This window comes from Heloderma suspectum, chromosome 1 (genome assembly GCF_057233095.1).
Source record: "Heloderma suspectum isolate Gila_16-S chromosome 1, 16-S_ref, whole genome shotgun sequence".
NCBI lineage: Eukaryota > Metazoa > Chordata > Lepidosauria > Squamata > Helodermatidae > Heloderma > Heloderma suspectum.
In genome coordinates this window covers 246,092,135-246,116,405 of record NC_139458.1, presented here as the reverse complement: position 1 = coordinate 246,116,405, position 24,271 = coordinate 246,092,135, and the positions used below count along the sequence as shown (strand labels likewise).

Below are 24,271 nucleotides of genomic sequence, written 5' to 3'. Positions count from 1 at the left end.
TTCAGGCATCCACAAAAAGATAGATGTCTGCTTCAGACCTTCCCCCTCAGCTCAGGGAGGCTGGGAACACGGTGGGTGGAGATGCGGTGTGTGTGCATCCCCCTCATCCCCTCCCCCCTTTAGTCCTCACATGGGTAGGAAGAACATCTGCATAGGCTTCTTTTTTGTAGTGAAGCTTTTAAATCCTAGCTGCTTACAATACATTGCAAGTTGCCCTCCAAATGGCTGAAATATGTATGGAAATATGGCCATAATGATGGGATGTAGCTAAGTGAATGGGCAAGTGGTAGTCCAGCTTTTCCTCCAAGCTGGCTTTGCACCACCTCTTCCCATTTTCTCTCTCCTTCTATCCGTATAGCCCTGAGTCCCAGTGTTGCTCAGTAATATGCCGTTTGTTGCGCACCTTAATCCTTCTTGACATTTTGCTTCAAGGACTGCTAAGCACGGAGGTTCTGGCTGTTCCTTAGCATAACATGTGTGCAGTTATTAGGCATGTAAATGGGCCTGAAAGGGTGTGAACTGGAGTAATGTCTGCTGACGTCAAAAAGGAACCGATGCCTCTCTGAAGCAGGGGAAACCAATGTTGTTCCTTGGGAAAAGGAGCATTTTGGAAGAAGGCTACAGCAGGTAAAAGTTTGCAGGTTTCTCAACAAGAGTCTGTTACCCTTTTCTCCTGTTGGCCTTCAGATCATAGCTCTCCCATCTTGCATCAGAACAACTGTTCAAGAGCAGAAGGCAAAGTCTCAAAGCTGTGGGTCATTATTATAGGATAATACTTAGCACTTAACATTTTTGAGTATTCAAAGTGCTTCACAGACATATCTGCAGACTGCAGATGAGAGACCAAGGCTATAAAATAGTAGCTTACCTAAGGAAACCGCGTGACTTTATTTATTTATTTATTTATATTTATTTATTTAATTTATTACATTTATATCTCATCTTTCTTCCATCATGGAACTCGAGGTGGCTACATGTGGTTCCCAGGTAGTTTCCCCTCTAAGCACTGACCAGACCCAAACCTTCAGCACGGTGGCTGCCTCATGTACCTTCAGACCATATCCTGGGACTTCAGGGGTGATGTGAGATTTGAGCTGACTAGTTTTGAAAAGTGACATGGTAAATTCAGAGCCGGGTGTACAGCCAGCACTGAGGGCACAGTTATGAGAATTTTTTAAAATCCCCAGCACATTTTACTGAACAGTAGTCAGGTGCAATAAAAGTGAAGATATTTTAGGCTCCCATCGAAGAGTACTAAAGCAACTGGGGGCCTATGGATGAGCTCTGAAATAGGCCCATGCAGAGACATCACATTTTAGTATCAGGAATATAATGTAAATGTAACATATTAAATATAAAATGACTATGCAAAAACCAGACACATTTTAGTGAAGATTGTCGTTACTGATATTCTGTCAGCAATGGTATTTTCAAGCTGTCTTTAGAGTTATATATTCAGAATGAGAATAAACCTGAAAGTACAGGAAGAACTATACAAGCTTCAGTTCTGCAGACATCTGTGTGGGTGGACTTTTCACTTAAGCCTTGTGCAGAATATCACAGCAGACAAAAGGCCTAATGTTCCACCCACACAGATCCTGTGTTTTCATAGCCTCTGTTTTCATTAAACATATAATTCATAATTTGTTGCAGGAATTAAGCTGGGATAAAAGTATGAGATCTGCATTATCAGTTCAGCCTTTCAAAAGACCTGAATCAATGAAGCAGTGCATATCACAACGCCATCTGGCACCATGTCCAAAAAGTAGCATTCCCAGAATGAGCTGTTATTCAAACCACAATATTTTATTTTGGGAAACTACAGCAATGAAATCTGGCCCATTCATTGAAAATCAAAGAACATTCTATCCATAAGACTAAAGCATAGAACAGCAATTTAATTCTTATCTGTACAGGGAAGGACGTCCATCCACATAACTCATATCACACCAAACTGTGAGGCTCAACCATGTTCTCATGTGGCGTCTAAATTCACGCACTATAGTCTGCGATCAAGCTGGCAAAAGCAGAATCCAAAACCATGGTTTGACACGGGTTTGCAAACTATAGTTTGGTGTAATGTCTGAATTGACAAGCCATGGTTACAGCCATTCCTCTATTTCTGGAGGCTGCTGTATCATGCAGAGTAAACTGAACTGAACTCATGAAGCTGAGTGTTGAGAGGATGAAAATCAAAAGGAGACCAGAAACTCTACAACAGCCAAGCCACAGTTCAGAGAATGGGGAATCTTTGGCCCACAGGAGGTCCCCATCTAACCCACCAGCTTCCCCTGCCTTATCTCCGATCAGAGAGATAAGGTGGTTTCCCTGCTCCCCGCCTGTGCTGCATTAAGGCTTTTTTTTTTTTTAAGCCTCCATTGGTTCCAATGGGAGCTTTTTTCAAGCCTAAATGCAGCAAGGGGGCATCTTTTAGGGGGTGGCTGCTGGGGAGGGATAACAAAACAGCCCCTTTGAAAAATTACCCCTCCCCTGCTGGTTCCACTGGTTCCAGCAGAGGCTTTTTAAAAGCCTAATTGCATTGGGGGGGCAGTTTTGTGGTGGTGGCTGCTGGGGCGGGAAAGGCTAATCCTCCTCTCACCACCATTGTGCTCCTCCCCCTCAAGAAATCACCCCTCTTCAGTTGCAATCAGGCTTTTTAATGGGAGAGGATATATGGACACACTCACACACATGTGTGTGTGTGTGTGGGCAATCACATTATGGGGCCACATGCTAGCCACATGTGGGGTGGCTCCACCTACTTTGGGATGTGGCCCCTGACATGCTTGCCTGGAACCAAGTCAGCCCTCAGGCCGAAAAATGTTCCCCACCCCTGGTCTAAACCATGGTTTGCCCGTTGTACATTTGAAAACTCAAACTATGGTTTTGGTTCTAAACTCAGGCTAGTGCAAACCGTAGTTTGATGAGATGTCTGCCCTGAGCTGAATGCCCATCAGACCGTGTGTTATCACTAGTTCCTTCTTCAATGCCTCTTTTGCAACATCCTCCAATCTACTCTCAGGCTTGTACACACCATTACCAATTTCTTCCATCTCCCAACTCTGCTCAGCAGATAAAAACATTCAGTTTTGGTGACCATATGTCAGGGGATATGTTCAGGGGAAAATTTTATACATTTGTTTTGGATTTGGGATTCTAAGCAGCTTTAAGACTGCTGAAACTTCATTGATTTCTTTGAGTTTTTGGAATTTTGACCTAGAAAATAAATGAGGAAATAAGAGTATAGCGACCACAAGTAACTCCCATAGCCATGAAGACTTTTTAGTTCTGAACATTGTTTCCTTTTAACCACAATTAAAGTACACTGAAATTAAAAACAAAACCATCAGGTTTCTCTTTAAAGGGATAGATAATAATTTAGGAGATTAAGATACAGCGTATACACAAAAACCTTTGTACTGATGTGTTTTTACATCAATTAGGTTCCTATTGTGATAAAATGCTTCAAACATGCACAAAATGGAATGGAAATCTTGCCAATTCCACTAATGTACTTTCAGTGCTCTGAAATATGCTGGTTCTATTATTTTCAGGTTTGTGGGTGTTTTATTTTTTCTAAATCCTTACAAAATAACTGTGGATATTCTCCTTAAAAGTACTTCCTTAAAAAAACACATTCTTAGCCATTTGCCATCAACTCACTGAAGTACTGATTTCAATATTTTATTATTGGGAGAAGGACAGGGGGAATGCAACCCTGTTGATTCTCCTGGACCTCTCAGTGCCTTTTGATGCCATCGACCATGGTATCCTTCTGGATAGGTGGTCTCGGTTGGGAGTTGGAGGCACTGCATTGCAGTGGTTCTGCTCCTACTTGGATGGCTGATTCCAGAAGATGGTGCTGGCGGATTGTTGCTCTGTGCCTTGGTAACTATACCATGGGGTTCCACAGGGCTCTATTTTATCCCCTACGCTGTTCAACATCTACATGAAACTGCTGGGGGAGGTTATCTGGAGGTGTGGGCTGAGGTGCCATCAGTATGCGGATGACACCCAGCTCTACCTTTCTCATCAAGCCCAGGTGAGGCAGTGGCTGTTCTGAATCAGTGCCTGGGCATGGTAATGGACTAGATATGGGCCAATACATTGAAACTCAATCCAGGCAAGACGGAGGTACTGTTAGTGGGTGGTTCGTCTGCCCAGCTAGGTGCTGTTCAACCTGTTCTGGAGGGGGTTGCACTCCCCCTAAAGGATCAGGTTTGTAGTTTGGGGGTGCTCTTGGACCCAGAATTGTCACTTGAGGCACAGGTGAACTCAGTGGCACAGAGCACTTTTTATCAGCTCAGGCTGGTATACCAACTATGCCCTTATCTGGACAGAGATAGTCTAGCTACACTTATCCATGCTCTGATAACTTGTGTGTATTACTGCAATGTGTTATACATAGGGCTGCCTTTGAAAACGGTCCAGAAACTTCGGCTAGCCCAAAATAGGGCAGCAAGATTGTTAACAGGGACTGGCCTGTGAGCTCATATTATGCCAGTACTTTTCTAGCTGCGCTGGCTGCCAGTCCATTTCCGGACCCGATTCAAAGAGCTGGTACTAACATTCAAAGCCCTTAATGGGTTGGGGCTAGGTTATCTGAAGGATCGCCTCCTCCCATATGAGCCTGCCTGGACCCTAAGATCCTCCTCAGCGGTCCTTCTCCGTGAGCCCCTGCCAAAGGAAGTGAGGAGGGTGGCTACCAGGAAGAGGGCCTTTTCTGCTGTGGAACCCACGGCTGTGGAATGAGCTTCCTAGAGAGGTTCGCCTAGCACCGACGTTGTACTCCTTCCGGCACCAAGTGAAGACCTTTTTATTTTCCCAGTATTTTAGCATTTTAGCTTCCTAGTCTTTCAGCTTTGGTGTTTTAAATCTGTATTTTATATCTCTGCATTGTTGCTAGATTTTATTTTGGTTGTACCGTTATATTGTGGTTTTAAGCTTTCATATTTTATATTGTTTTACGCTGCACTTTGTGGTTTTAATTTTTGTGAGCTTCGGCTATTGGGCAGTATACAAGTGAAACAAACAAACAAACAAACAAACAATTATTTTGAGTGCTTTGCCCTTTAGGTTACCTTGACCCTTCTCTTTCTTGTGTTGTGAGAGAAACATATATATCATCCTAGTTGATTTTCCTAAGCTATTTGTTTTGTACACCTTCTATCATTTATATACTAGCAATTTCATGTGTCCTCTAATAACTTTTTCAACCTCTCTTTCACTGATGTTCTTAAGAATTTTACAGTTTCTCTCCTTAAATCTCTCATTTCTGTTGTATCCTGTAGAAGAAAGTGAGAACAGAATGTAAAAATGCAGTATGCTTTCATCAGTATAAATATGCAGTTCATGTTTATAATTTCAGATTTTATTGTTCCAGTCATGCTGCCAATTTTCCCCCCTAAACACAGCCAAAAGGTGGGACAGGATGGCAATAGCCATCATCTGTTGTTGACCCTAGTATCTGGTCATCAGAGATTGATTTTCTGCCTTTGAACATAAAGGTGGCAACTAGCTTGCTACTCATATCCTCTATGAATGTATCCAATCTATGAATTAATCCAGTTGTTTTTGAAGGTTTTTAATCTAATGCTCATCTAAATTATTGAATTTAACAAGTATGGGTTTTTAAACACTGTGTGTGTGTGTGTGTGTGTGTGTGTGTGTATGTGTGTAGGATCGGAATCATGGCACATATGGAGGGAGAGTTTAACTCTTTTCCCTCTGCCACAGTCCCACCAATCACTCCTCTGAAGGTGCTCTTTGGATCAGGAAAGAAGCTTCCATCAGTACCAATAAAAATGTCTCTCCCAATGCTATAGGACCTTTGGGGCAGGGTTGTTGGGACAGTAATGGGGAGGAAAGAGTTAAACTGCCCCTCCATGTGCTGCAGTCCCAATCCTGATCCCATCCCGCACACAGCTCTTTTTCTTTTTAAAAAGGCACACTGAATTCAATAATTCAGTGAAACGTATAGTTAAGCATAACACCCAGTAGTAATGAGTTCCATTACTTAAGTATGATTTGTGTGAAAGAGTACTCCTGAATCAATTTAATCAATGACTACTAGTTTAAATAATGCCAGAGAACATAATCTTACTTGCCCTTTTGATGCCCCTGCTTTAGCTGTATGATTTGTGTTTATTTGTTTTGGTTTGTTTCTGGAAGGGGTGGCCACACAGGACCAGCCCTGCAATGAAGCAGGTTGAGACTCTTGCCTCAGGCGGTTGATTGGGTGGGTGGGGGGCACCCAAAATGAAAACCTGCCTGTGGCTGTTGCCATTTGCTCCTGCAGCCAGACTTCCATGCTACTCTACCCTCCTGCTCTCTTTCCCTTGGCCTGGGAAGGGAGGGAGAGGTGCGGCTCAGCTTTCTAGTGACAAAGAGCAAGAAGCAAAATATCAGAAGAGAGGACTAGAAGTATTTGAGCTTTGCTGCAAACATCTAAGTAGCAGCAGATAATGAGTTGAACTTTTGTCCTGGGACTATTCCTTTTCTTTCTGAGCTTCTCCTGAGTAAAGAGATCAATGCATTAAAGACAGCAGCAAAGTGTCTCTCAAACTGTGCTTTTATTTAACACAATCCCATTGGCAATCACAGCTGCCATCAGGATGCACTCTGTTTGGGGTCTGCCTGTGTTTCTTCATGTCATTGGAGAAAAAAAATGGGAAAGCTCCTTAGAAGCAGCCATGATTTATAATTGCTCAGTTTCCGTTTTTCTTCTTCTTCTGTTTCTCTTCCCTACACAAAGGATACTTGAGTCCCTTTGGATTCTGTTGTGATGAGGGCTTAATTTCTGCCAGGGCTCAGCCCCAGCATACATTTGCCATATCAGAGCTCAATCTGAAACATATCAAGTAAAAACAGATGGGAGTGCTGTTGAGCAAGTGGTGAATGGATTTCTCTCAGCACTCATTGGCCCTTTCCAGACATTATTTGAAGCCCTGCTGGGCCGTTATGGCAATGTACACTGAACCTTTTTATAATTTTGGTGCATAAGAGAATTGTTAAGAGTTTAACTCTTCTTTAAGACTTAATCCAAAGAGTTTTTTTTTTAAATATACATCTTGGAATGTTCTTGTTTTCTGAAAAGGGAATTCCCAAATTATATGACTGTTGGGTGTGTGTAGGGGAATATCTGCAATTCTTACATCATCCCTGTAAGATATTATTAATTTTAAAAATTATTTTCCCCTTAGTTCTGTTATCTATGTTAGGTAAGCTACTTACCTGCCCCAGGGAGAGGACTGACGCTAAGGCTAACAACATCAAAGCTAACAATAAAGAATTCTTTAAATATATCAGAAGCATAAAACCAGATAGGCAGGCAGTTGGATCACTGGATGACAATGGAGTTAAAGGAGTACTGAAGGAGGACAAGGAGATTGCAGAGAAGCTGAATGAATTATTTTCATCTGTCTTCACTGCAAAAGATACAGAACGTATACTTGTGCCTGAACTGTTGTTTTCAGGAAGGGGGTCTGAGGAACTGAGACAAATAGTGGTGACAAAAGATGAAGTTCTCAACTTTATTGATAAATTGAAAGCAAAGAAATTACCGGGCCCAGATGGCATTCATCCTAGAGTTCTCAAAGAACTCAGATATGAGATTGCTGATCTTCTAACCAAAAATGTGGCATGTCCCTAAGATCAGCCTCTGTACCGGAGGACTCGAAGATGGCCAATGTAACTCCCAATTTTTAAAAAAGGGATCCAGGGGGGATCTTGGAAATTACAGGCTGGTTAGCTTAATGTCTGTTCTGGGTAAATTGGTTGAAAGCATTACTAAAGATAAAATTAGTCAGAATATAGAAGGACAAGCCCTGCTGAAAAAGAATCGAAATGGCTTCTGCAAAGGTAAGTCCTGTCTCACTAACTTTTTAGAGTTCTTTGACAGTGTCAATAAACATGTAGACAGGGTGATCCGGTAGACATTATTTACTTGGACTTCCAAAAGGCTTTTGACAAAGTCCCTCACCAAAGACTCCTGAGCAAACTTAGCAGTCATGGAATAAGAGGACACGTCCTCTTATGGATCAGTAACTGGTAAAAGAACAGAAAGGAAACAGTAGGAATAAATGGTAAATTCTCCCAATGGAGGGAAGTAAATAGTCGGGTCCCATGGGGATCTGTATTGGGACCAATGTTTTTGAACTTGTTCATAAATGATGTGGAATTAGGAGTGAGCAGTGAAGTAGCCAAGTTTGCGGATGACACCGAATTATTTAGGGTGGATAAAACAAAAAGGGATTGTGAAGAGCTCCAAAAGGGTCTCTCCAAACCGGGAGAATGAGCATCCAAATGGCAAATGCAGTTCAATGTAACAAGTGTAAAGTGATGCACAGTGGGGCAAAAAATCCCAACTTCAAGTATAGCCGGACGGGATCTGGGCTACTGTTTACTGACCAAGAAAGAGATCTTGGGGTTGTGGTGGACAGCTCAATGAAGATGTTAACCCAGTGTGCAGCTGCTGTAAAAAAGGCAAACTCCATGTTAGGCATAATTAGAAAAGGAATTGCTAATAATACCACCAATATCATACTGCCTTTGTACAAATCTATGGTGTGACCACACTTGGAATACTGTGTACAGTTCTGATGACCACACCTACAAAAGGATATTGTAGAGCTAAAGGGCAACTAAAATGATCAAGGGGCTGGAGCATCTCCTCTATGAGAGAAGGTTACAACAGCTGGGATTGTTTAGCTTGGAAAAAAGGAGGGTAAGGGAGATATGATAGATGTGTACTAAATTATGCATTGTGTGGAGAATGTGGATAGGGAGACCTTTTTCTCCCCCTCTCATAATACTAGAACCCAAGGTCATCCCATGAAGCTGACTGGTGGGAGATTCTGGACAAATAAAAGGAAGTTCTTCTTCACACAGAACATAGTTAAACTATGGAATTCGCTACCTCAGGCTGTAGCGATGGCCACCAACTTGGATGGCTTTAAAAGGGGGTTAGACAAATTCCTGCAGAAGTCTATCAATGGCTATTAGGCTTGTAGGAAGCCCTGTGGGTGAGTGGTTCCCGAGTCCAGGAGATAGGCTCATTGCCTGTTCTGGATGGGGTTGCACTCCCTCTGAAGGATGAGGTCCCTAGTTTGGGGGTACTCCTTACAACAACTCTACAATGTAGTCTAGTGTTTTTATCCCCTACTTGTCCATGGAAGGGAACAGCTAGAACTGAGTCAGAGTAATTTATATGAGGATGAGACATGAAGGAAAATAACAGCTTTGAACTCTCAAGTGAAGGAAGTGGCTGAGTGTAAATCCTTCCATACCTAAAAATATACATGCTAAAATGTACCCACATTTATATATTTACATAGTATATTAAATCATGCCAGAGCTTGGTCCTCAGATTTTTTTCACTGCTAGGTCTTAATCTTTGCTCATGTAAAATAAGTAGGGTTGTTAAAACACAATCTGGTGCTTCAAGTTGAATGTCTCTTAACATGTGCAGAGACTCGGGCTGTGCACCACTTAGAATATGGATTCCAAGCCAAAGTAGGTGAATTTGGACCAAATTGGTCCGGATCCAAAGCAGGTCCAGATCGTTCTGAGGCAGGTTGGATCACTCCGAACTGCTTCAGATTGCTTTGGACTGATCCAGACATTCTAAATCCCTGCTCGTACCCCCCACCGGACATGCCTGCTGAGCTGCGCGAACCCCCTGCTCCTTTCCCATTTATAAATGCCCCATTTACACCTATAACATTGCGTACATGACGGCCTTATGGCTGCCATTTGTGTAAGATTTGATTTCTAGAAAAGATGAGTCACCATTTTAAAAGAAAATGGCTACTTCTTTGAAGAGGGCGATGGCTGCAGGCGCTCGTGATGGGTCCAGGTGAGGAGCAGGGGCCTCACACGGCTCAGTGGGCAGCTGGCGTGGCAGCCCATTTTGGATGTTTGAATCTTGCTTTGAATCTGGAGTCTGAAGCGGGTCGGACAGGGTTCGAATGGGGCCCAGGCTGATTCAGAAGCTCCAAATCAGCCTCTGAAGCAGACTGGGGGGTTCGTGCACAGTCCTAGAAGAGAACTCTTCCTCCAGAAGGAGTACGTAGCTTCTCTCTCTTTCTAAGGACCAAGGGCCAATTTAGTATGTCAAGTAGTTAGTTAAAATATATTAGTGCTGGGAGAGTCCCCCTGCCCCGTGAACTTCAGCACTTTTAAAAAAGTAGTATGTAAGGAAATTATAAATCATTTTTTTCCAAGGCAGTTTGAATCATTTTTTTTCAAGGGAAAGTAACCGTCTGGGATGGCCAGTAAAATTCTGCTGGTTGAGAAAAAGAGCAGTTCTGAATATGAGCGGAGTGCATTTTGCTGCGCACTATGCACAGCTTCAGTCCACCACACAAACACACACATATATATAGGGGAGTATGTGCATGTGTGTGTTGGGGCTCTGAAATCTCAGCTATAGTGCATAGTAGGGGAGCTTAGCCCCCCTCCCAGAGGCTGTCTCAGTCAACTGATTTTGAGTGTCACGCAAGGTCACTTAATTGTCGGCTATTTAATTTATTGCATTTTATTGCCAAGGAGGGGGAAGAGACATTTGTGGGATTTTCTGCCAGATGCCAAAGTGATGATGGGGTGTGTGTGTGTCTTGGGCTGGGCCTAGTTCTCCCCTGCCCCACAGTACTTGTAAAGTGGATGAGCCATAAGATACTGTATGCAGTTCTACTTATAGATCTTAAAGAACAAAATTAAAGGTGTGGAAAACATGTAATTGGTTTTGTTTCCAGGTTTATTTGGGAAGAATTAAGCTGTTTCCCACCACCACCAAACAACAATATTCCTTAAATTATTCATAAGGACACCAAAGTCACTCTCCTAAAGTCACAGAGCACATAAAAAACCCAGGTGTATATAGAACTCGAATTTTCTCTTCCAATGGATATAATTTTGCCTTTGACTGGCAATTCATGTTGAAAATATTCCTTTTAAAAAGAGGTGGATAAAGGCTGAACTTGTTTTCAGTACATATTCCTACTTATTTAAGAACTGAACAACTGTCAAGCAGAAAATGTAGGATTTTCTGATTTGGCCCATTGTAAATAACCAAAGCACACAATGGAGTTATTGGCTGCTTACCAAGCTGCCGAGCAGCAGATCCTGGCAAGAGCCAAACGGTGTCACAATGGCCAACTGTGATCAAGTAAGGTGTGGAGCTCTGGGGAGGGCCCCAAATATAGACAACATCTTCGTTATTGACTTGTGGGCATGAACAGAACTGCCAGTCTTTAGGTGCCCTGCAGACATTACAGCAGCAGCGTGGAAGCTGCTCTAATATCTGTACGTTATGTGAAATTAATTCTTATTGTAACATGACTCCAGGAAGTCTAACAGGCACCCCTCTCCCAGTGCCAAACGTCCTTGGGTGTCTTTGAAGACAAAGCTATTGAATACATTGGTATAGGTTGAACAACATTACTGATTTGTCACACTCATAACCAACTTATAACTCTGTCAAAATGCACAGTTTTATTGCCACTGAATGTCCCTAATGCCAAGAGGTTGCGCCACTGGCACCTAAAGAACTGGGCGTGCTGAATGGAACTTGGTTTGCTAGAGAGCAAAGGAAGATGTTCCTCCTCTTCCCAAGCAGGCTACTACCCACAGGACCTGGCTGCTGCTTCCCTCTTGCTCCTCCCTTAGCCCCCACTTCATTTCTTTCTCAACTCCACTAGCTCTCTCAGTCACACCGCACTTTCAGGCACAGTGCTCTTAAGCTGCAGTGGACTAGCAGCAGAAGCAGGGACGTGGCAAAGGGGTGGGTGGGGGACAGACCAGAATGCACTGACAAGAACAGGATCCCTCCTGTTGATGGCATTCTGAGGTCTCCATCTCTCCTCCTCTCCCGCCAAACTGGTTCCTAGAAAATCTTGCCACTACAACATTTTGTCAACATTTCTGCACTCTTGCTACCCTGCCTTTAAACCGTATTGTAAATCACAGAGAGAGACAAACTGAACAATTAATAAGGTACTCAATGTTCAGCCAAGCCAATATCTGAGTCTCCCTACCTTTTCATGCCCAATAAGCACAAATTTAACAGGTGAAGATTTTCCCCTCACTGCTCACTAGAAAAAGCTGCTAAATATTGGCCCATCAGGCAGATGTTAGACAAACAGGAGCTCTACTTCATGCTTGCATATTTAATTGGGCCTTTATGAAAGAAGAACTTTTGAAAACAATTTCCACTAAAATGTGAATCAACCTCTGAATAATGATTAGGAGCCATGTGTTCATACCAGCTGGCAAAAATCTTCTTAATGTTTGGCGTGGTCCATATTCTAATCTCTCCCACTCCATAGGACTGCAGTGCATCCTTTAAACCTTTTAATTACAAACATTTTGTTAAAAGGTACGGCCTGTTCTGGTCACACTGTGGAAAGCTTTCACTCCATTACAGAGTGGCAGCATTAAGCATACTTTTTGAAAAGCATAATTCACATAAAGGGAGGGTTCGCACATCACAATAAGCACTTATCGTTTATGAGCAGCAGGCTTGTAAACACTGCCCGATTGCTCCTGCTGCAAGCAGGAGTAGCTAAACAACCTGCAGATACTCATTTAGCATGATGTGCAAACCTGGACATCTGGCTTGTCTCTTCCCTGACAAGCCAGAGAAATAACCCAACAATGAACCATGGGTTATTCCTCTGGCTTGTTGGGGGACAGACAAGCCAGAGATCCAGGTTCGCACATCCAGGTTCACACTAAAGAAACCACAAACTCAAGTTCCATGATTTGTTTAGCCAATTGGGCAATGTGCATGAGCACTCTGCTTGGACACAATAAGCCAGGGTTCCTTTTGACCCTGAGAAAGGGTACGATATGGAGCCATAAATCTCTCTCTCTTTCCACCGCTTAACTCCCCTCCCCTCCTTTCTCTCTGAACAGCGAAGCATCACCATGCAGCCTCCTTGGCCTTGCAGCTACCTCCATTCTCATTCCTTATCTGCCCCTCTCTTCTCAGGGACAACTTTAAATACTTAACCTATACACTGCTTTTGTTTTACTTTCTCAACAAAAGCTCATTTTCTGGGAAAGCCCTGATCTCATCTTTACTGTTCTCGTCCAAGTACATTACAAGGGCACTTGTTTCTTGGGCTATATTCCTAAAGTTATGCATGCTGTGCTCCTGTGTATTTCAGTAAACGTGCTAGTTTCTGAGCCAGCATTAATAGACTGATAGTTAGGGATAGCGGAGAATTTCTCCACGAATCTTCGGGAGGCCGAGTGCCTGGGCATTCGGCCCCCCGAAAGTGTTGGGGAAATTCTCCGCCGGCCCCCCGCCCCCCCCCCCGGGATGGGACTTACTTTCAGCGAATGTCCCTCTCGGCGGCGGGTCCTGGCGGCGTTTCGGCGGGGGCGGGAGCCGGTCTCCCAACTGGCTGCCGCCGCCGCCATTACAAAATAAAAAAGTAAAACAAAAACACACACCCATGATAGGCTACGTGACGATTTATGTAGCCTATCACGGCTAGATTTCCAAAGTCAGCCGTGATAGGCTACGTAAATCGTCACGTAGCCTATCACGGGTGACTTTGAAAAAAAAAAAGCGTGTACGCAAATGGCGGCGGCCCATGGGCGCCACCATTTGCGTTCCTTATTTTGGCACGTCTAGTCTACGTAAAGATTTACGTAGACTACGGCGAAAATAAGGGCAACACAAATAGCGTTCCCTTATTTTCGCCGTAGTCTACGTAAATCTTTACGTAGACTAGACGTGCCAAAATAAGGAACGCAAATGGTGGCGCCCATGGGCCGCCGCCATTTGCGTACGCGCTTTTTTTTTCTTCCCAAAGTCACCCGTGATAGGCTACGTGACGATTAACGTAGTCTATCACGGCTGACTTTGGAAATCTAGCCGTGATATGCTACGTTAATCGTTACGTAGCCTATCACGGGTTTGTTTTTTTAACTTTTTCTTTTGCGGCCGGGGAGACGGGGCGCTTCTCCCCGGCCTGAATTTTGGCCGGGCGAGGCGGGGCGCCTCCCCCCCACCGGCCTGAATTTCGGCCGGGCGAGGCGGGATGCCTCCCCCCCCTCGCCTGAACTTCGGGGGGAGAAGCGAAGCGCCTCCCCCCCCACCGCGAATCACCCCTGCGAAAATGTAAGTGACTTTCGTACATCCCTACTGATAGTAGCCTGTCCTCTGGCAGAACACGTCTAGGGCTGCAGCGGGGAGAACCCCTAGAATTTGAACACCCCCCCGTTATATGTGTTTCAGAAGGCCTTATTCTCTGAACACAGAGAAGTAGTTTGCAGAGGCATGGTAGCACCAAACTCGGTCCCATCCATTACAGTGACTGGGTTCAGATGACACAATACCCCATGATGGGTTAAATAAGCCACCATGGCTAATTTAACTCATTGTTGGTTATCTTGTCTTCTGTCGGGAATTTTAAAATCCACAATGGCTTATTTGGCCAAAATAAGCCACTCTGATAACCCATGGTCTTCAGTATTGGTTATTTAACCCACTATGGGTTATTGTGTCATCTGGAGCTCATCGTGGCTTATTACAATTGCCTACAGAGTTGACTGGCAAGAGCAGCCAAAACTGGTGTGACCACTCTGTTCCAGCCTGGAGAGCCCTTTTTCTGAGATCTGACAAGCAGCCCAGGGACAACTGCAGCCAAAGGAGCACAACCTTCCTTGATACCATGCTACAGTTACAAAACGACAGCTTTCCCCAAGTACAATGACAGCTTTGTGCTATTGCGCTACTCTGATACAGCGAAGTTACACAATGACAGCCTTCCCTGATCGCTCCTTTGAAACTGTGCAAGTTGGGAAATAGGGGAAAAGGGAAAGAACTGCTCACTTTTCCATGAAGAAGAACAATTTTGCAATAATTAAATACAGCATCTGGAGGCTCCCCATGAAGGTACCCCACCTGTGCAATTTCACCCAATTCCAGAGAACTGTCAGGGACTTATAGCTCCCATCCCCCTTTTTCCTGTTATGCACACTTTTCCACGAAGAAGCAAAATTGCAGGGGGGAGGATGCACAGTTGAGCTTTTATGCAAAATTGCTTTAACACTAAAGTGCTATAGTGAACAGAAGTGGCTCTGCCAGCAACGTAGTGTGTGTGTGAAATGCACAACTCCACTGTATCACTAAACCACTATAGCGCTTTAGTGATTTTGAGACAATAAAGGTTTAATGCCAGCAATGGGTATGGGGGGGGGGGGCAGGTTTGTACAATTTCGCTTTAGTGCTATAGCAAACAGAAACGGCTCTGCCAGCAATGTCTGGGAAGGGTGTGCGTGAAATGCACAACTCCACTTTATTGTCATCGATTTTTGGACAATAAAGGTGGCTATGCCAGCAATGGCTATCGGGGGAAATGTGCAATTGAGGGTTTTGTCCCAATTCTGCAAACCTCTAAGGTTTTATTTGTGTTACCCTTTTGTTGCACCTGGGATTTTCCCTCCACTGGGGTAATTGTGCAGGGTTTTGATGGTGTTTCAGGTACCTCCTGACTAGGGGAGGCTGTGTGTGAAGTTTGGTCCTGACCCTGCAAACCTCCAAGGTTTTATAGTGCCACCCCCTTTTTGGTGCACACATGATTTCCTTTCCTTTGTGAGTAATCGCACAAGGTTTTGATGGTGCGTCCAGTGCCTCCCAACTAGGGGAGGCTGTGTAGGAAGTTTGGTCCTGATCCTGCACAATTTCAGCGCTTTAGAGCCACCTCCCCCTAGCCGGGGTGATGTTGGAAGCACTGAATTAAGCCCCTGTACTTCGCCCCACACTTCTCCCCTCTCATTGGGATATTGTGGAAGGTTAAAACAGGCTACTGTGACGTTGTCAATGGGTGAAACAGCGCCACTGCTGGGGCAGGAGGATTGCAATGGGACAGGGGGATGACTCAGATTACTCACAGTAGCTTATTCGCCTGCTTGTGTGGTGGGGCATCTATTTCAAAACTAAGCTACTGTGAGTAGATTAAGTCACCATGGCTTAAAGTGACATCTGAACGTGGCCAGTACTTTGTTTCTATCCAGATGCTTCTGACGGGCCTACAAGCAAGGTATAAAGATGAATAAAGACCTGTCTTTCTCATCAAATCCAGGTGAGGCAGTGGCTGTTCTGAATCAGTGCCTGGGCACGGTAATGGACTGGAAGAGGGCCAATAAACTGAAACTCAATCCAGACAAGACGGAGGTACTGTTAATGGGTGGTTCGTCTGCCTGGCTAAGTGATATTCAACCTGTTCTGGAGGGGGTTGCACTCCCCCTAAAGGATCAGGTTCGTAGTTTGGGGGTGCTCTTGGATCCAGAACTGTCACTTGAGGCACAGGTGAACTCAGTGGCACGGAGCACTTTTCATCAGCTTAGGCTGGTATACCAACTACGCCCTTATCTGGACAGAGATAGCCTAGCTACATTTATCCACGCTCTGATAACTTCTCGTCTGGATTACTGCAATGTGTTATACGTGGGGCTGCCTTTGAAAATGGTCCGGAAACTTCAGCTGGTCCAAAATAGGGCAGCAAGATTGTTAACAGGGACTGGCCAATGAGCTCATATTACGCCAGTACTTTTCCAGCTGCACTGGCTGCCAGTCCATTTCCGGGCCAGATTCAAAGTGCTGGTATTAACATTTAAAGCCCTTAGCTGCTTGGGGCCAGGTTATCTGAAGGATTGCCTTCTCCCATATGAGCCTGCCTGGACCTTAAGAGCCCTTAACGGCTTGGGGCCAGGTTATCTGAAGGATTGCCTCCTCCCATATGTGCCTGCCTGGACCTTAAGATCCTCTTCAGCGGCCCTTCTCCATGAGCCCCTGCCAAAGGAAGTGAGGCGGGTGGCTACTAGGAGGAGGGCTTTTTCTGCTGTGGCACCCCGGGTGTGGAATGAGCTCCCTAGAGAGGTTTGTCTGGCACCTACATTGTATTCCTTTTGGCGCCAGGTGAAGGCCTTTTTATTTTCCCAGGCGTTTTAGCATTTTAGCTTTTCTACACTTTTAGCTTTGCTGTTTTAAATCTGTATTTTAAATTCCTGCACTGCTGCTAGGTTTTATTGTGGTTGTATTGTTATATTGTGGTTTTAATGTTCTATATATTTTAAATTGTTTTATTGTGTGCCGTTTGGTTTTAATTTTTGTGAACCGCCCGGAGAACTTCAGCCATTGGGTGGTATAGAAATGAAATAAATAAATAACCCTTCCTCGTTCTTTGTCCCCAGCATCTGATATTCATAGATACACTGTATCTGAATAGTGGATCTCTGAATTAGTGGTTCCAATTAGTTATCATTTATTTCATTTTTATTTATTTAAAATATTTCTAGACCGCCTTTCAGACAAAGCTTCCAAGCAGAAACAATACAATAGCCATTAATGCCATACTCCTACAGTGCTACTAATTGTGGGAGAATTAAATAGATCAATCTTCTAAAAATGGACTTTTCTTTCTAGCAATAAGTGCTAGGGATGTCAGAGAATTCCGCCACGGATCTCAGTGAGGCCGAATGCCAGTGCATTAGGCCCCCTGAAATCCGTGGAGGAACGAAGCCCCCCGCCCCACCACCCCGCGAAAGGCGTGCGAAACAGAGCACTTACCTGGTGCCATTCGCGCTGCTTTGCAAATGGTGTCTGCGTCTGCGGCCACCATTTGCGTTCCCTTTTTTTGCCATGATAGGTTACGTAAATACTTACGTAGCCTATCACGGCAAAAAAAGGGAACGCAAATGGCGGCCGCCGTAGCAGCCATTTGCACCCCTGTCTTTCGCCGTGATAGGCTACGTAAATATTTACGTAGCCTATCACGGCCAAAAACAGGAATGCAAATGGCGGCTGCCGTAGCCGCCGCCATTTGCGTCCGCAGGCTCCAGACGCCTGCGAATGCACCCAGCCAGTGGCTCCGCGGAGTTGCTGTGGAGCGGAGCTGGCCAGGTTAGGATTTTGGGGGAGGTGCAGAGCCCCTCTCCCTACCGCGAATCACCCCTGCGAAAAAGTGACTTTTGTACATCCCTAGTAAGTGCTGTCAAAGATATCCAACTATTATTAATATTAGCCAAAAATAATCCTGGGATACAGTTTGTCCAGTCCCTTATTATATGATACAGTCATATTTACAGGCTTGGAGAAAGTCAGAGAGTCAGAAACAGTTTTCCCAGCAAACTTGTATGACACTGAACTCAAAATTATATCACCAGCATACCTGTCTTGTTTTCCCAAGGAACTGAACATGATACTGTGTACATTCCAGAAGAACATTCTACAGAATTATAAGGCTGCCAATGCCAGAAGTTATTTTTTATATATATATCAAATATTTGAAGAACATTTTATACATTTGTTAGTTATTGTCCACCTAAATATCCTCTCAAAACAACTTACAAAAATAATTTTAAAATGCATGTATTAGTCTTACATTAATTAACATGAGTTAATATTGCTATACTTCAGCAGCCTCAGGTAGAATAGCTGCTGCTTATATGGTCAGGGAGACCCTCTGCTACTGGCTCCCTTGGAAGTCTGAAGAAATGAGGGAGCCACCTGCAGTCTCTTTAGCACCCTTAGCCAGGCTGGCTAAGACCAGGGTGGGCAGAAGGTAGATCTGCATCTACTGGCAGATTGCAGGGTGATTTGAGTAGTTCGGCTAGAGTTTCTGCCTACCAATGGTTTCACAGTAGCCGTATGTAAAGGGCCTCTTTCTTCCCTAAATTAGGCTGTTCTAAGGAAGACTGCTTGGGAGGAAACCAGGCATGAATCTCTGTGCGTGTGTGAAAGGACTGTGAGCTCAGTTGTGGTAATGAAAACCAGTTCCTGGGCTGAGCATATGCTCAGAACCATCTTGGTCCTTATTTCTAACTGGACAGAATCCCCCCCCCCCAATTTGCATCTGTTTTTGGTGGATCTCAAGGTTCTGTATAAAAAACCAAAGTATATCCATAAAGCTGGAAGTCTGCCTACCCCTGGGCTAAGTGCATATTCATGTGGACAAGCATGAGGCATCACTTCCCCAGTTTCAAACAGGATGTTCTGCATTAATTTTTTCTATTATTTATTTATTAGCAATATTTATAAACCACTTCTCATTTGAAAAAAATTCCAAAAACAAAGTTTAGTCCAGAATTGAATGCAGAGTAAATGGGATACATGTAGACACAATGGGCATGAAATTATGTGTGTCGGGGCGGAGGGGGGACATGCCAGGAGCGGTTTTCGACATACTGGAGGGAACACTGAGATTTGGGGAGAAATCATGATTTAAAACCAAAAATAACTTGCCTGCATCGATGGAAGGTTGTGCGTGCCTGCTACCATCATGATGCCAATGGACACTGAAATCATGAGTGTAATTGTGCAGGTGTGACACCACAGCTCGTTGGGGTTGGCAGCTGAGCTAAAGAGCTGCAAGTGGTCTGAAACTTGATTCCCTACAGCAGGGGAGTCAAACTTCTTTCAGCCAGAGGCCTGAATTTCCATTCAGAGAAGCTCTCAGGTGCTGGGCTGCAGTGATAAGTGGGGCAAAATGCCAAAGGGGCGGGGCCAAAAATACCAGCATCTTGTAGCTTACAGCTCTTCCTGCCAGTAACTCAGCCTTAGAGGGGGCATCTCAACCTTTTGGAATGGAGAAAGAACTGCACAAAAGCTGGGAAACCACCGAACAATCAGTGGTTGGGGGAAAGGGGAAGGAGATATGGGCATCTGGGGGAACCCGGAAGGGCTGGATTTGGCCCGGGGACCTGAAGTGCTGCGCCCCATTGCACTACAACCTGGAGCCCTTGGAGCTTAAAAGTGAGGGATGGTGGAGGTGCCAGACAGGATGGCTGCTGCTTGGATCCTCTTGCCCGCCTGATCCACAGAGCTGTTGGTTAAGAGGAGAGTCTGCCAAGTGGTGGCAGAAAATGGACTACCACTCAAAGGACCAGGGGAGTGGGCCAGGGGAGAGAGAAGTGGAATTGGTCTTGGAGGATGTCCATCAAAGTTCAACTGCCTCCCTGGAAGTGAACCCAGAGTAAGTAGGATGCATATGCCAATGCACATCTGAGAGCAGATGGTCTACTTGCACTGGATTGCTTCCAATGGAATCTGCACTCAAATATTCATCCAAGCACATATTCCATTGAAAGCAATGCAGTGCAGAGTGAATATTTCCTCTTAGATACACATTTGGGCGTGCATTCTTACACAAATACAATCTTTTTCCACAAGCCTTCACTTGTTTTATTAGATTTATTATCTTGTTTTCTACCAGGAATGTCCAAAATGGTGTACACAAAAATAAAGCTATGATAAATACAGTTCAATAAAAACCAATTAGATAAACCAATGAAAAATCTCAGCCTAAAATTAAATCCCAACAAAAGCAGCAGCAACATTTTAAGTATATAATCCTGGCAGGTGCAGTGAAGGCCTTGCAATACAGAAAATTCTTTGCCTGCCAGATCAAACTAAAAGAAAGAAAGAAAGAAAGAAAGGCAGGCAGGCAGGCAGGCAGGCAGGCAGGCAGGCAGGAGACATGCTGATGAAGTTTGCAAATAATGGGTTCACAATATGCATCTTCCCTGCTTGTAGTACTCGGTTTTCTTACAAGTCAGGCAGCCTTATCCTGAAATGTGTACTCCATTCATAATTAATAATGAGATGTATTTCAATCTGATGTCTTGCTTTTGTGCTTGCATGGTCAGCATTTATCAGACAGGCCGATAGCCACTGTTGGCATATAGAGTAACTTGATTACTCTAACAGCTTACCAGGTCTCGGTGAAGAACTCCCAGATAGCTGCATTTTAGTCTAGCCTCTAGCCTCTTGATGGTATGTAAGGCTAGAGATGTGAAGGCCTGGAAAAAAATTGGAAAAAAAATGTTTTTTTCCCCCATTTTTTTCCAAGGACTTTTTCAAAAAATTGAACAGCTTTGGATTATGAAATATTCTCTTTTAGAATTTAAGACAAAGTATTTATATATTGTTACCCAGACTTTACTCCCTCACAAATGATTTCTAAAATCTATGTAATAAGAACACTTTTTAGAAAGACTAGAGATGTAAAATATCAGAAAATAATGAAGCCGAGGGGAAAAACATTTTTAATCCTCTCTGTAAGATTCCCAGCATAGTTATTTCTTTCATTCCTTATTAAAATTATTGATCTAAAGTAAATTTTACTGATAGACAGTTATGCTCAGTTTCCCAACATGTGAGTAGAGTCACAACTGTGCATTCTTGACAGTAAATGTGCATTCTTGACAGTTTGGATTTTGTTCTATAGTGTCCTGCGTTTCTGATGCTGAAGCAGTAATGTAATGTACTTCTAGTCTATTCAAACAATAATTACAAATTTACTGACTTTACTTTTTAACATTTTAAAATATAATGATAATTTTATGAGCAAACTAAGTCATACATAAAATAACTTTAGGAACAGAAAGGCTGCTTTATTGTTCCTAAAGCAGCCTTCCCCAACCTGGTGCCTTCCGGATGTTTTGGACTACAATGCCCAGCATTCCTGACCATTGGCCATGCTGCCTGAGGCTCATGGAAGCTGAAGTCCAAAATATCTGGAGAGCACCAGGTTGGGGAAGGATGTCCTAAAGCAACAAAGTGACTTTGGATCTGTAACGAGCACTAAAAAAACAAGTATTGCTTATTTTTCCATTTCCAAATGATTTTTTCCATGGCCTCAAAATTTCCGGAATTTTTACATCTCTATGTATGGCTTCCCAATCCAGGTCCCACTGCCCACCCCCTTGATTCCTTCTCGTCTGAAGCTGACATTCTCATTTACTAGCATAAGGCTCCACTTCCACATGAGAAAGAGGGCTGGGGGCGGGGGGGGGGAGGAGTGGAGAACATGCACCACTGGAACAGGCACTTGCTGTAGGACAAAAGCTACTTCCTGCCTGGCAAGCATGACTTCTACTGCTGATGCCACTAAAACTGCAATTAATACAAATACTGCCCAGGATCCAAAGCAGTGTGCATAATCTGCCAAGTGTGCTCAGGGCATTTCAGCACCCCAATTACAGCAGCAGCCCCCATGAGATATGAGGGGCAGCTGGCAGAGGGAAAAACTGGCCATCACTCCGTGGCACACATGGCTGTGCTCTGTATGTGCACATGTGCCTTTCTAGGTCCCAGCCACTGTTCTTCATCAAGAAAAAAACATTTTGGTTCTGTAGTTCACAATTCTGTATTGACCCCAGGCCTGTAACCGAGTCACCTGTAATTTCAGAGGGGCCTAGAGATCCATAATGCTTTGCTTAGGTTCATTATAAGTACAATTTCCTTGTTAGTAGGCCTCTGAGCATGTGAGATGAGTGAAAAGTTGATAGCGCGGCCTCAGCACATTCCATGCTAATGAAGGCTAGTATCTTATCAGGGCCTAGCATGTGCCTGAGAAGTGAAGCTTGTTTGCCTTAAAGCTGCAGGTGTCTGTGCTGGGAAAGTTCTGACTGTTTTCCTTCTGAACAAGCACTGTTGGCCTACGCTTGGCAAGTTGCAGATAAATGCTAATTAACGCTTGCTGCTGTCATGTTGCCTCACTGCTAACATGTATGGTATAAAACCCATTTTACCCCATGGCTCTGGGTTCAGAGAAGCTGTCTGATCCAACCACTGGGTATGCCTGTGTGCTGTAAGTAAAGGCTCCTTGTAAGTAAACCTGGGTCTGGCTTATCATTATCTTGGCACCTCCTTAGCAGCCCATGCCTGGGGCATACAGATGCCAAGTGCCACAGATACATACCCACAGAACTTGGATGACCATCATGTGAAAGACCTTATGCTTAAGGGCCTCAAAATCATGTTCCACGTTTTTTTTTCTGTGACCGTGTTGCTACACAGAACAGTTAAATGAGCCCTTTGAGGTTTGTCTGCCATGGGACAAAATGAAATTAGCAGAGGTAGAAGCCAAAATCAGTAGCAAAATAACTAGAATTCTACTCTTGGAAATGAGATTAATTGATCTCTGTTAGGAAAATTTGTTCTCAAGCTTCCAAGTATTTGTCATTAACAGCACGCTTTGCAAAGTATCATTTATTAATGTTCTCCAATTGCAGACTCTGTTCCAGTAATTCAGAGTGATGTACGAAGCCCCAAGTCAGACCACTGGTCCATCTAGCTCGGTACTGTCCATACTAAATGGCAGTGGCTCTGAAAGGATTTAGACAGGCGTCTTACCTAGTCCTGCCTAGAGATGCCAGAGATTGAACCTGAAACCTTTTGCTTGTAAAGCATGTGCTCTACTACTGAGCTCAAGTGATTATACCAACGTAAAATGTATTTATTTGCTTAATTTATATTCGACTTTTCTTTCCCAATGGAAGATCAAAGCAGCTATACACTTCAAAACAACAATAACATTATTGTAAAACATATTTTATAACTAACTGAATCCTGTTGGCTCAGCTTTCCTACCAGTTTGTGATATAAACATTCAAACTTAGATGTAATGTCATAAAGAGGCTGCTACCCCCCTCGTTTATGGGTTGATCCAAGTAGAATGGGTGAGCATTTCATTTTTGATAATTTTGATAAGAATTTACCAAGATTTGCTAATTTCCTCATATTCAGGATGGAAAGAATTTCAGGTTTAAAAGATCTGAAGGTTGGACAAACTGAAACTGACAGATGTATCCACCCAGGCTTTGAGCACTTAGCTCTTAAAAGTCAGGGTTTAAATCCCTGTGTGTGCAACCATATTTGTGGTACCGAATTAGGATTGCCACCTCTCTCTCTCTCTTTACAGGCTCCTAACATTTAACAGGTGTATGGCAGGCTGGCACAACATGGTCCTCTCCATGTACCTACTGAATTTGGAGACTGCAAATGGGTAAGACTTTCATTTTGCTTAGTTTTTGATGAGAATTTACCAAAATTTACGCATTTCTTATTTGAGATGGAAATAATTCAAGATTTAAACAATCTGAATGCAAGAGAAAGTGAAACTAACAGATCTGTTTATCCCTGGATCCAAGTCTCACCAAGATGTCCCTGAGCTGGAATCTCTTCCATCACTCCCCTTATTTCATAAGAAAGCACCCTGTGTACTTTGGGTTACATTCTCCCAGCAATTCAGACTGAAATGGGAATGAGATTTCCATGGCTGGGAAACATGAATGGGAACTTGCTCCATCAACTCACCCATTAGACCTCAACCTGGAATTGAACAGGAAGAAGGTAACTCTTCCCTTGCCCGCTTTAGCACTAATACTATTACAGGGCCTAACAATATCAGCCACAACATCAGGGCTGATTCACCTCCTCATCACTCAACATGATATATGCTACCTACAGGTA

General features: G+C 43.8%; 1 protein-coding gene across 6 annotated transcripts in view; it reads right to left on the bottom strand.

Annotated features, from left to right (window-relative positions):
* The window catches only part of COMMD1 (copper metabolism domain containing 1), a 100,872-nt gene that overhangs the window by 23,045 nt on the left and 53,556 nt on the right, over positions 1–24,271 (bottom strand). Inside the window, exon 3 of one of the 6 annotated variants that reach the window (XM_084822906.1) lies at positions 20,728–20,814. The exons of 3 other annotated variants lie outside the window; for them this stretch is intronic. In XM_084822906.1, coding sequence (XP_084679032.1) covers positions 20,728–20,814 — 87 coding nt within the window. Of the gene's footprint in view, positions 1–3,205; positions 5,286–20,633; positions 20,815–24,271 lie in introns of those variants that run through there. 2 more of the 6 variants (XM_084822942.1, XM_084822926.1) reach the window with 2 other exon arrangements.